Source organism: Phocoena phocoena, chromosome 8, assembly GCF_963924675.1.
Source record: "Phocoena phocoena chromosome 8, mPhoPho1.1, whole genome shotgun sequence".
NCBI lineage: Eukaryota > Metazoa > Chordata > Mammalia > Artiodactyla > Phocoenidae > Phocoena > Phocoena phocoena.
In genome coordinates this window covers 60,623,509-60,636,459 of record NC_089226.1, presented here as the reverse complement: position 1 = coordinate 60,636,459, position 12,951 = coordinate 60,623,509, and the positions used below count along the sequence as shown (strand labels likewise).

At 53.6% G+C, this 12,951-nt stretch overlaps 1 protein-coding gene across 3 annotated transcripts; it reads right to left on the bottom strand.

The window, feature by feature from the left end:
- PGAP2 (post-GPI attachment to proteins 2) lies at positions 1-12,951 on the bottom strand. 3 transcript variants are annotated; one of them, XM_065881859.1, is made up of 7 exons: positions 12,941-12,951; positions 9,802-9,977; positions 5,216-5,397; positions 1,320-1,572; positions 1,068-1,174; positions 345-453; positions 1-131 (listed from the first exon to the last, which is right to left on the bottom strand). In XM_065881859.1, exons 2-7 carry the CDS (start codon positions 9,965-9,967, stop codon positions 1-3), a joined length of 948 nt encoding a protein of 315 aa, XP_065737931.1. In that variant the 5' UTR covers positions 9,968-9,977; positions 12,941-12,951. The 3 variants fall into 3 exon arrangements, with proteins under 3 accessions (XP_065737931.1, XP_065737932.1, XP_065737933.1); XM_065881860.1 differs by lacking the exon at positions 5,216-5,397 and having other exon boundaries at positions 9,803-9,977; XM_065881861.1 differs by lacking the exon at positions 5,216-5,397 and having other exon boundaries at positions 1,080-1,174; positions 9,803-9,977.

The window sequence follows — 12,951 nt, the reverse complement described above, 5'->3', positions numbered from 1 at the left end:
TTAGAACCGTTTTTCCTCAGGCTGGGAGGTAATGAGCAGCTCCTTGTTCCCGAAGTCCCACCAGGCCGTCATGTGGAACGCCATGTTGGTTAGGACAACAGTATACTCCAGGATGGCAAAAATGGTGTATACTGTGGGAAGGACACAAGGAACAGGGCGTGATAAGCCTCCTTCCCTACCCCCCAGGGGCCTCTTGATAGATCACCACCACTGCATCACTACGCAAGGAACACAATGGCAGGCAGTCCCCAAGACCACTGCCACTGCCATACTGCACATTACAGAAAACATCCCAACTGTCCCTTAGCCACTGTGACCACCTATGGATCCTCGCCTGGCCTCACCTCCAGCCTCACAATACGTGTTGTGCCGAAAGTACACAGCCAGCGCCGTGAAGAAGGAGACGAAGTTGATGATGAAGAGCCGCTGTTTCCAGTTGTAGGACTTGCGCTCCTAGGGGATGGGCTGTCTGATCACTCTGCAGCTTGTTAGATATGTGCGGACAGCCTCCCCTCTTGGCCCCAACTCCCAAGGGCTGTGTCTTGCCTCCTTTGGTCATAGAAGGGGGCAGAGGCAGGGGCAGCAGGAATGATGGGCATTTCATACCCCTGCATTTGGTGTAATGAGGCCAAGGTACAGTGGGGTCCCTGTCCCTCCCATTTCAGGGGGACAGAGTATGAAAGTTACTTGGAGTTACCCACCAACCCAACACCTCCAGATGCTGTGGGGAGAAGAAAAGTACAGGGTGGGGCGGGGGCAGGGCTGGGGGGAGGCACCAGAGTTTTTACAGACCACAGCCCTGATGCAGTGTTCCCGCTGCAGCCTGGGTGCTGCCCCTCATTCTACTCCCATTTGGAGGCACTACCTCTTCTATTCTCCATTTTCCCATGCTACCCAAACACAGCCCCAGATTCTGATCAATCACCCTCCACTTGTCTCCAAGCCCAGCCCCAGCCCCAGTTTGCAAAAGAACTCCATTTCCCACCTCACCATTACCCGCATCCTGAGTACGAGTGTCCTTGATTTTCCTCTGGGCCGCCTGCAGCCCCACTAGGAGTAGACCGTACCTCTTGACTTACTGTGTGCTTCTTGGTCAGCCGCCAGAGAATGCAGGTGAGGAGCATGTGACTGAGGGATGAGGCGATGAACACAATGAAAGCGTTTTCATGGATGGCTGGAGGGAGAGAGGAGGGCTGGGAGCATGCACCGCAGGGAGCACCCAGAGCCCTGCATCGTAAGGTCGGGGGTGGGGGTGGGGGGCAGGGACATCCCCTCCCGGAACCCCTCCCTGCTCCTCCTTCCCTTGTCTGGGCACCCACTGAAGTCCTCGGAAGAGGAGACATAGGTGAGCACTAGCAGCGCAAGGTTCTCCACGACGTTGAGGCCGAAATTGAGGCGGCAAAGCTGGCGGTAGCTGGGACACGGGGAGGCGCAGCTGAGGTAGTGGTTCCAGTAGGCGAAGGCCACCAAGAAGCGGGGTGCTGAGTGCAGGCCAATGCAGAAGCGCCATACGTAGCGCTGGGGCACCTCTCCGCCGATGGCCGAGCTCACCGACGGCAGGTAATTGGGCACCTAGAGAGTTGTGAACCATCTGGGCACCAGCCCCCTGCCGGCCCCACCCACCTTGAGATCTTCCTCTCTGTGGAATCACCTTGACACTCAGAAGGCTCTGGTCCAGTCCCCTGCCTCCAGGATGTCCTTCTTCAGAGCCCCAGAGCTCTCCAGGGAGACCTCCCCTTCCAGGTCCTTCCAGGTCCCCTTCCAGGTCCCCAGTGTGCCTGGTTCTCATTCCCTAGCCAGCCTGGGGTTTGTGCTGGGGCATAGTGGGACCGCCTCCATCTCCCTACAGGTGGCTGGGAAAGCTACAGGCAGGTTCAGATGCTCTCTGAGCCCACAGCACAGGGCTGTGACCTGGATAAGGTCCTGTGGGAGGGTTCATGAGCCCAGCAACCCAGATTCAGTCCCAAGGACTGAAACGAGTCACAGAGCATCTGAGCTTCCTTGGCACAGCGCTGGATTCACTGCCCAGCTAAGCTGTTCCTGACTGCTCCCAGCTTCACTTGTTCTTCTGGTCTGGGGTACCAAGGTAGTAGAGGGTGCTGTGAGATCCTAGGGAAGCTGGGCCAGAAGATACATTCACTCTGGTCATGTTTAGGAAAATGGGTGCTCCTAACCTGGGGTAGTCTAAGAAAATGACCCTGTTCTTATGCGTCTCTCTCATCCATCTTTCTCAAAGGCTGGAATTCCCTCATTCCTTAAGGAACTGGAGTGTCATTCTTTAAAGCTGAGGAAGGAGATAATATCACACAGCTGCAAGGACTGATGTTGCTTATTTTGGAGGGTGAGAGAATGGGGGATGGATGAACAGTAGTTTCGATGGGAACAGGAAGGTCAGGAATAGGAAGAGGATCTCTTAGACTCAGGGGCCTAGAGCAGTATGTCTCAAACTTTAATATGCATACGAGTCACCTGGAATTGTGTGAGAATGCAGAAGGTCTGGAACCTGAGAATCTGCATTTCTAAAAGATTCCATGACTGCAGAATCTACCAGTCTGTTGCCCACACTTTCCGTGGACTTTTTTAGACCTTCAACAAGAGCCAGAGCAGTGCCAGAGCCCAGAAACCCAGAGAGGGAATGACCCTGCTGTGACTATGGCAGGACAAGTCTTCAGAGATGGAGTTCTGGAAGACCCCTTCCTTTCTCCCAGTGGGGATGCTGAATGGGTCTCCAGAGTGGCTGGGAAGGCAGGCAATGATGGAGGAAGCTCACCAGGCAGGGGTGGGCCTGGGACAGGACCAGCCAGGGCCCTCACAAGCCTTCACAGAAACGGAGATGGATTCCCCTCAGCACTGTCAGAGGAAGCTAAGTGCAGAGCTCTGAGAGAGAGGGTGATGCTATCGAGGCCATGGCTTGAGATACCATAGCTTGAGACCAGGCTCAGATATTCACTCTGAGTAATCAGTGAAGGGCAACATGGAGGCTTTGGAGCCACACAAACCTGGGTCTACCTTCCAGCTCTGCCTTTATTAGCTGGCTGACCTTGAGCAAGTCACTTCTTCTCTCTGAGCTTTGATTTCCTCATTGGCAAAATAGGGATGACGTCACCTACCTTGCAGGGGACGGTGAATACTAAATATAATGTACGCAAGGCATCTGCAGTGTCTAGCACGCAGTGAGTACAAGCGACGGCTTTCAGAAGACAAACTTTCCTGAAAAGCCTGCAAATTGGCTGTGATCTATGTGGCTACTGAACGTGGCAAGGCCGACTTATGAGTGAAAGGTGGGAATCATATCTTGACTGGACATTTCTGAGACCTCCAAGCCTCCTTACTTGACTTTTCTGCCTCTCTGGGTAGGTCCCCTGAGTAGGATTAGTGGGAGTGTTGCCTCCACTTTCTAGAATATTCATTTTGAAAACTCTAGCCCCAATCTCAGCTACTTTAAGGGGAACAGTACCAACATCTAAGGCTTGGCTGGGAGAGCCGAGAGTATTCAAGGGCCCAGAGCCCTGACTGATGCTGGGAAAGAGGTAAAGGGTAGAGATGGCACGGAGTTAGGGGGATGCCTCAGGAGGATGAGGGTTAGGGCCCTGTGGCTGCCTGTCCCATCCTCACAAGCTCCTCTCAAATTAAGGGTGGGGGCAGGATTCTAAGAGCAGGGATTGCCTCCCTCATCACACACACACACACACACACACACATGCTTAATCAGGTACAGATACTCATATACACCCCCGCCATTCCGAATACACAAGTTCCCCACTCACCAACTATGCCAACAAGAAGCAACATGAGGAGATATCAGAGCCCACGTACACAGCTCACTACAAACCTCCCCAAAAGCCCAGAGCTAAGGGTACTGAGAGATGGGAACATAACCTCTTTCCCCAAGAATAGAAACCCTTTGGCCTGGAAGACATGGCTCAGTGGATCTATGGCAGGGCAGTAGATCAGAAATTCACATGGTATAAAGGGAGAGGGTCCAAAAACTTCCTTATCATAGAGCCTCATGTTTCACCATTAGAGGTTCATTCCTCTGGCCCCAGATAAAAGTCCCCTGAAATTACGGATGACTTTTCTTTATACCTTACCACCCCTTCCCCTCCCCACCAACTGGACAAAAACTCCCATTCCTGTCAATCCTACTTGCTACTCTTCTCTGGACTCCATCCTCTCTTCTCTAACCTCATAGTCCCCCATCTTAGCCCTGGTATCCCCTGTACCATGAGCTATTGCACTAGCTTCCTCACTGGTCTCCCTACGCTTGCCCCCTGCCGTTGAATCTGTTCTCCACTCAGGAGCCAGAATGGTTTCCTAAAGCTCAAATCTGATCGTGTCCCTTCCCTGCTTAAAATCTTTCCAAAGCTCCCCATTGCCCTCTGGATAAAATCAAAAGTTGTCCGCCTGGCACTCACAAAGGTCCTTCTTCACCCCACAGCAATAATTCTCCCTCCTCCAGGAAGGAGGTCTCCAACATCCAAGCCGGTTTAAGTGCTTCTCCTGGGCCCCGCATCCCTGTGCTCCCTTTTATCACAGAAGGGATCTCATCTCACAGTGTTGTGATTGTCTGTGCCTAGGTCTGTCTCTCGGAGGAATAAGATGCTAAGGGTAAGTCCATGTTCAATTCCATGCCCCTGACACAGAACCTCCACCCCTGGGCCCTCAAGAAAGGCTTGATGGACTGCTCTTGGAGGCAGGAACTCCTTCTAGGTTTCTAGCTGGCAAAGCTCTGAGTGGATATAGGTTGTGGGGCCTGAGACTGCCAGAGGAGAAACAAAGATAGAAGAAGCCAGGGCAGGGCTGGGCATCTTCTCAGGTCAGGCCCCTAGTCTGGGCTAAAGCCACCTGTTACTTCTCCTGGCTCCTGGCCTCATCTTACCTCCTCAGTCCTGGCTTCCTTTCCAGTCTGGTCTTTCTTCAGCCCCCTTCTCCCTCTCGCAATCTCTCCTGCTTATTCCCACTCTCTTCCCTTCCCCCAGGCCCCCTCTTCTCCCTTGTACCCTCTACAATCCTCTTCTACTCTTGGAGGACTGTGACTCTACTTTCCCTGAGTCTCTCTCCCCAAACTGCCCCCAGCTCTGACTTTCCCCCCACCATCCTTTTATCCCTCTCCCCTCTCTCTGTCCCTCCGCCTTCTCTCCTACTGTCTGATTCCACCCTTATCACCATCTCCTGACCTGGCCCTGACCCAGGTGCTGGGGAGCCTGGCACTCACCCCACAGTCAGTGGCCACTGTGTACTCAAAGTGGAACACCAGGGACCAGATGATGCAGAAGAAGAAGCCAAACACGGGGAAAGTGATGACCCACCAGACCATGGCAGTGAAGCGGAGCCGGAACACGGTCCCATCGGGGTCCAAGGGCTGGGAGGCCGCAGAGAACATCCTGTAGGGAGTGGTGCCCAGGCAGGGCAAGGGACACAACTTGGGGCCTGGTGGGGTTACCTGGGCCTAGGAAAGTAGGGCCTTTTCCAGAGCTGGCTTTTCAGAGTATAGGGAAGAGCCAGAGTATAAAGAGTAGGAAGGGCATAAAGGAAAAAGGAAAGCAGTGCAGAAGAGGAGGTACAGAGGGAGATGGGGCAGGAACAGCAGAGAGACAGGGTCAGCTCATAGGAATCCCTTTGGCACACTGGTTCTATAGGTTCACCTCTTGAAGAGTATGGAGAATAGAGGCTCCCAGTGGCCTGGGTATGGGAGCTCTGATAGCCCACCTCATTCCCATTACCCTCATACCCACTCAGGAGAAGGGTCAGAGGTGGAAGGGTTATTATTCCCATTCCACAGAAGGGAAGACCAAGGCCCAGAACTATGCTAGGATCAAACATTAGGACTAAGGCCTCTTGCCACTTGATAGCTTAAGGCTCCAAGTCAAGGTTTACTTCAGGCCAAGTAACCCAGATAAAGGACCTTGGCTCAGACTGACCCAAGCCTTCCCACTGACCCTGTCTGACCACATTCCTGCTCTTCACCCAAGTTCAACTAGGAACAGTGGGAGGGCCCCATAACCTATTTCAATGGGACCACAGGCTACCAGCCATCCCACCCCCAGGCTCAGAATGATCCAAGCTTCAGGCCAGCAGTACCCTGACCCCAAGATACCAGAGTCCCTCTATCTCCTTCCTCTCTGAGAAGACCATGTCACCCCATCCAAGATTTTCGGGAACTGAGGGTCATGGGAACCTTCTCCACTCAGGTTGAGTCTCCTGTGCTGGGCCAGACCCAGCAAGGACAGACCCAGACTGAGGCAGCTGGGCTTCTTCTGCTTCCTCTCCCTCTGGGCAGAGAACTCCCTCCCCCACCCCCACTGCACCGACCACCACCACCGTGACCCTTCACGCTGGGCTTCCTTCTGGAGGGCAGATTTGTATTAAAAGGCCTAGGACCAAATCTCCCCTGGGGACTCAGACCTCCCTCCATTAAGGGAACCCTAGTCTACTAGTCCAGCTCAGCATCAGGGAATCAGGGTGGGGGTAGGCGCACTATGCAACACTCACACTGGGTGCTGAAGGATCCGGGGCTTGGGTTGAGGGCTCTAGCCAGACTGAGACTGCTCTAAGACTGGAGGGTCCCACCCCCAGTTCCCAAGGGCCTGCCTCCCGCCCACAGAGCCCGGATCTCCACGCCTTCCCCGGGCACACAGCATTCCCACGACCAACAAGGCCATGTCATAAATCCCAGAACACTCTGCAAAGGTAAGAATGATAGAGGCCAAGGTTGGCCCACAGCAGATCCCTTTGCCAGACATGGCGGTGGGGACCTTTCTGAGGGTTGGGTCCAGGCATGTAGGCAGGTTTCTGGGAAGGGAAAGGGAGAAAGCAGAATAGGATTTAGCCCCTTTCTGTTGGAGCAGGACTGAATATGTTTGTTGGGCCCCATCAGAGAGCTAGCTAATCTTAAACAGTAGATTCACGGTCCAAAAGAGATCTAGACAGGCCTGAATATGAGGTATCAGTGTCCAGCCTGTACCTGTGCAGAAACAACTAGTGGCAGCTCAGGCTGCATTAACAGAGGTCTAACAGCCAGTAATAGGAATAGAACAGTCCTGATTTGGGCTGTACTTCCCAGGCCATATGAAGTCCTATGCCCAGATCAGGGCCTAGGAGAGAACAGTGATCAACTGGGCCAAGTCCAGGGCACATGTCTTGTAAGGATTGCCTGAAGGAACTGGAGCTATGCTACCTGAGAAAAGTAAACTCAGGGGACCCTCCTCCCCCGCCATTACTGCCTTCCCATCTCTGCAGGGCTGGCTGGAAGCCAGGTAGAAAAAGTAGCTCCAAGGGTCCCAAAGCAGAGCCAGAGCCAGGACAGAGATTCACGAGAAAGAGGGTATATGCTCACTATAAGAAAGAGCTTGCTGGGATTCCCTGGTGGCACAGTGGTTGAGAGTCCGCCTGCCAATGCAGGGGACACGGGTTCATGCCCCAGTCCGGGAAGATCCCCCATGCCATGGAGCGGCTGGGCCCGTCAGCCATGGCCTCTGAGCCTGCGCATCTGGAGCCTGTGCTCCGCAACAGGAGAGGCCACAACAGTGAGAGGCCCGCGTACCGCAAAAAAAAAAAAAAAAAAAAAAAAAGAGCTTGCTAATTGTTAGTTACTAAGTCTCCTCAGAATCAGCTGCCTGAGAAGGAAAGAAGCTCTCCATCACTGGGGATGTGCAAGCAGAGGCAATGTCATCTATTGGTAATTATAGACTAAGGCTACTTCTTTCATTCCTCAGTTGGCCATTCCTGGGATTCTCTGGGTGAAAAATTCAGAGTATATGTGAAAATTCCCAGGTGTATCCATCATAGTAGTCCCAGGGAGTAGGGACAAAATACCCCTGGGGTCACTAGGCCTAGTCTTGCCCCAGAGAGGCCAGGTACCCTTCCAGCAGCTACCTATGCCTTAGCTCCCTATCTAGTATGTTGAGAATGGGTTATAAGTATGCTGAGGTTACTGATCCCATTATCATTTGGAGCCAGCCACGAGGACCAGAGCAAACAGCCTACTCCGTCTAACTCCATATGCCATACAAATATTATAATTCTCTGTATGGACTATGACTGCATTATATCCTGCCTTCCTTTTCCCAGGGCTGATGTGTGTGTGTGTGTGTGTGTGTGTGTGTGTGTGTGTGTGTGTTGGGGGGGTGGAGTCCTATCCATTTATTCAACAAATACTTTTTTTTTCCCCTGGCCGCGCTGTGTGGCATGCGGGACCTTAGTTCCCCGACCAGGGATCAAACCCGTGCCCCCTGCAGTGGAAGCACAAAGTCGTAACCACTGGACCACCAGGGAAGTCCCTCAACAAATACTTTCTGATTCAGATGCAGTGCCCATCTTCAAGGAGCTCCCAGCCTAGTAGGGAAGAGAGACACAAATATAATGTGATAGAACTATATCAGAGAGAACACCTGGAACTATGGGCACCCAGAGGAGGGAGTGATTAAGCTTGCCCCATGGAGGCTGCAGAAAGCTTTTTGGAGGAGGAGACATATGAGAAGGGTTTTGCAGGATGAATAGGAGTTGGCCAGGGTAATAGAACATTTGATGCATTATCTAAGGTGAGAACTAGGTCAGGAGAGGCTGTTGGATAGATCCTTTCTGATCTTCCCCCTCTGATCACCTGGTCACCCCCTTTTCTTCCAGTCCTGTTCTTTCTGATAGCTCCCAGCCCTGAGTCTCACCAGGCTGGCTGCCCACAACTCAAGGTCCACATCTACCCACTGACAAATCAAGAAGAGGGAAAACTTGAAGTCATATGAACAAAAGAAGTGGGCCCCCATGCTTGCCAGCCAGATCCCACTCCTGGTTGTACCCCTTTTTCTCAAGCAAATGCTCTTTATAGGAAGGTGGAAGCTCAGCTGATTGGGGGCCTCCTGAGCTCTCCGTGAGTCTAGTTCAAGGGTCCATGTCCAGGCTCTGCCTCTTTCCCACCTAGAGACCCTTGGCTAACTTCCTCTCCTGCCCTGTCTTCCAACTTGACAATCTCCTTTTCCTCTTCCTCCTTCTGCTCCTCCCCTTTCACATTTCCCAAACCACTTTCTTATTTCCTCCACCTGGAGCACTACACTAACCCTGAGAAGGAGGAGGACAGGAATTAGCAACCCTGATAGACATGGGGAAACTGAGGCTCAGCCTCTGAAATTCAGGTAATATACAGAGTCAGTGGATGAACTAGCAGGATAACAAAGGTCCACACAGGTCTCACCCCATTTACACCCATAACATACAGAGAAAGAACTCTCACAACTTTCTTCCTGGCCCAGCACCCTATATCCCTGTCCAAGAGGGTGTATGGTCACCTATGGAACCTCAGAGGTCATGGGACCTACCCCAGAAAACACATGTACACACACATAATCAGGTCCCCAACCAGACAGACACAGATATAGTCTCTCTCACACACATAGCCCACTCAAAGCCATTATAGTCATGTCCCACACAGTTAACACATGCACATATACATAATCACATTCCCGTAGGGACAGGCACAGCCCACGGTGCCCCACTAAAAAGCCCCAAATGCCCTCTAGCCCAGTTTTTTTCTCTGTCCCCCAGAAAACCCTGGGGCTGCTGAATCTGCCCCTCTATGAACGAAGGATTGGGTTCGGGGTTCTGGGGCTGCCCAACTTCAGGGACCCTGGCCCCCAATGACCTCTGTTGAAGGTGGAGGGAGACTATTCCTTGGGACCTCAATTTGCAGGCATCCCCCCAGCAGCCCAGTATGTTTGATGGCTAATCCTGTTACAACAGAATCAGGATCCAAAATAGATCTGATTGGGCCTGAACATGAGGTATCAGTGCCCCCCTCCACAAGCCCTACCCCACAGTGTGTGGCCGTAGTCTCCTTGAAGTGGAAGAGCAGGGACCAGAGGACGCAGAAGAGGAAGGCGACAAGTGGACAGCAGACTGTGACCAGGGCCACCAGGGTGAAGCGGAGCCGGACCAGGGTCCCATCCCGATCCAGTGGCAGTGGGACCTCGTACATCTTGTCAGACCTGGGGATGGAGTGGTGTGCTGTCAGGGCCCAAGGTAGTGAGGTTGGGACTCAGTGGTGAAGCTAGCCCTTGTGCTCAGTCCTCAGCTTAGCTATGCTATGGGGTGGAGAGTCTGAGAAGGAAGCCACCTAACCCCTAAACTTGGACAGCTACTGCCTTGGATGAGGAAGATGGACTGAGAATCCCATGAGAACATTCACCCTCAATTTCAGAGGAAAGACAATGAACCAAATCTGTGCTAAGATGAAGCCGGAATAGATTGGGAAAACTTCTCATCCCTAGGCCTGGCTTGACAGGCCTAGTACTACAGGAGCCGGTTGAACTAGTCTCTCTTGTTTCAGGAACCAATCCTAAAACCTCCCAGTGAACAGAATGGCCCATCTCCTCCCCCAGGCCTTGGAACCTCCATGTTTCAGGGCCTCCTATCAGCTCTCACTGCTTCACCCACCGGCCCGGGGTGCTTCTGCCCCTTCAATCCCTTCCCAGCTCTGTGTGCTCTGTGTGCCTGCACCACAGTCCACAGCAGCAAGGACTCCATGGAAGCCAGCAGAACCTCAACCCCCTGCCTGTCCCCGCCCGCTGCCTCACGTGCTCTGAGGGTGAAAGGCTTTGCAGAATCAGGCCTGGTGCTAGCCTGGGCTTGCTGTTTGCTAGAGAGAGCTGCCTGGTCAGCTTCTGGAGGCTTCCCAGTGCCCAGGGGCCTGACCGCTCCCCTCTGGAGACTAGGTAAGGGCTCCTGAGGACTGGGCTCCTCCCACTGCACTCCCCCACTCAGATGAGGATATGAGGTCATGCACTAACTACTAGCCAAGTATATACCAGCAATCCTAGCCCGGACCCCCTCAGTGTATAGAAGGGGAAGTTGAGGCCAAGAGAGGGGCAGGACCCTGCTCAGGGTCACATAGCAAATAGAAGGAAGAGCCAGCAGTGGGCAGATGTGGGGCTCACAGTGTCACAAACTGCAGCTCTCACCTTCCTTGACCCTTTGCTCTCTGGGCCAGAGCTCTGGGCAGAGAGGTCAGGTTAGGTCAGGTTAGGAGGGAAAAGTGAAGGGGTACCTGTCCATAGGAGGAAAAAAACTAAAAAACCAAATCTTATATAAGTGAGTCAGTCAGCCCTGTTCCCATTTTAAAGACAGAGGAACCAAGACACAGAGAGAGGAAGGTCTTTCCTCAAAGCCATATGCTGAACCTGAGGGAAAGCCATCCTCAGAATTTAGGCTTCTAGTTGCCAAACTAGGGCTGGCTCCGGATACATAAAGAACCTGCCCTTCTGGACTCCAGGACCTTGCCTGGAGATCAAGTCCTAGCTCTTCCTGGCCCCGCCCTCAGGACTCTCTCCTAGTACCGCCCTCAGGAAGAACTCTGACCTCCAGGAGGCTGGCCTCATGGCATCTGGAACAAGCCAGGTGGATATGCCTCTCATCCATCTTCCTCCACCCACCTCTCTGCCAGGCTCCATCAGGCAGCCTGCCCCAACTGCTCAACCTTGTTCCTCCTTCTGCGGGCCGGGGGTTTCCCAGGAGCGGTGGAAGTGGCTCTGGTGGCCCTCCCAAATCAAGCACATTCCTACAGTCCTTGGATCATCCCCAAAGACCTTCCCCACCCAGCCCAACCCAGATTCTGTGGTTGCAATGGTACTAGTCCCCCCTTCCAACATCCCTTCCTGAAGCCAGCTGCTCTGGATCCCTCAGGAATCACTGGGACCCCCAAACCAAAGACCAGATCCTCAGGGAATGACTAGGCAGTGCCCAAGACAGGGGTTGATAAGGTTTGAGGAACAGTCTGTTCCACTTGTTGGAGGTATGCCTAACCTCTCTTTTAGCTGTGTGACCTTGGGCAAGTCACCTAACCACTCTGGGCCTGTTTTCACAGTTGTACAACATGGGGATCTTGTGGTTTGGATGACTAATAAGGCCATACCAACTAGGTCATTCTACTCTCCCAGGCTTCAGGACAGGGAGCTCACTATCTGAAGGGCAGCTGTCCAGCCCCAGTCAACTCTAACTTCCACACAGTTACCACTTAACTGGAAACTGCTTTCTTAGGAGTATCCCTACCTTATTTCCAAAGATCCTCAAAGATCTTCTCAGCCTCCAATCCAAATCCACACTTACTGGGTGCCTTCTGAGTACTAGGCACCCTGCTTAGTACTAGATATACATTGTTTCTTTTAATCCTCACTACAACTCTATGAGGTAGGCGCTAACTATAGCCTGTATATTTCCATTTTACAGAAGAGGCAAGTGAGGCTCAGGGAGGTTAACATTTGCTCAAGGTCACAGGCTAATAGCTGGCAGAGTTGGGATTTGAAACTAATCTAAAGGGTTGCAGGTCCCCGGCACCTCTCTCCTGGGGCACCTAAGGAAGAATCTGGACCAGGAGTGCCGGCGGGGTGAAGAAGGGAGAGCTCACTCTGGAACATGGGGCCCTGTCAGGGAGCAGAGGGGAAAGGGGTCAGCTACCCCAGCGGGCACAGCAGCAGGTCCTGGACAGACACCAGGATCCCCACAGCCCGGGGCCGGGCCCCGCGGAGGCCAGACCGAGTGGCCGAGCTCCCCCAAGTGGGGCTGCCCGGCAGTCCAGCACACCCATCTCCATACTCACCCAGGCCGTAGCGGCGAGGAGGCCGCGCCGGCGCAGTCCGAGAGCAGGGAGCACCCGGGGGAAGCCCAGGCCGGGTCCGGGGGGCGAGCGGTGGGGGGCGGGTCGGAGCGGGAACGGCGGGGGCGGGGCCGGCGCGCTTGGGGCGGAACTTGGGAAGGAAACAGCACCCAGATCCTCTGCTGGCCCCTCCCCGCTTCTGCGGCCCGGGACTCCGGGCTGTCCCCCTTAATCTGGCGTCCCCTCATGCCACGCCGATCCAGCACTGGTCAGCCCCACTAATTCCGGCTGCATGGGGGCAGCCGGAAGAGCACTGGACACCTGGGTCTGACACGTTGGATCAGCCACCTTGTCACTTACCTCTCGGCTGC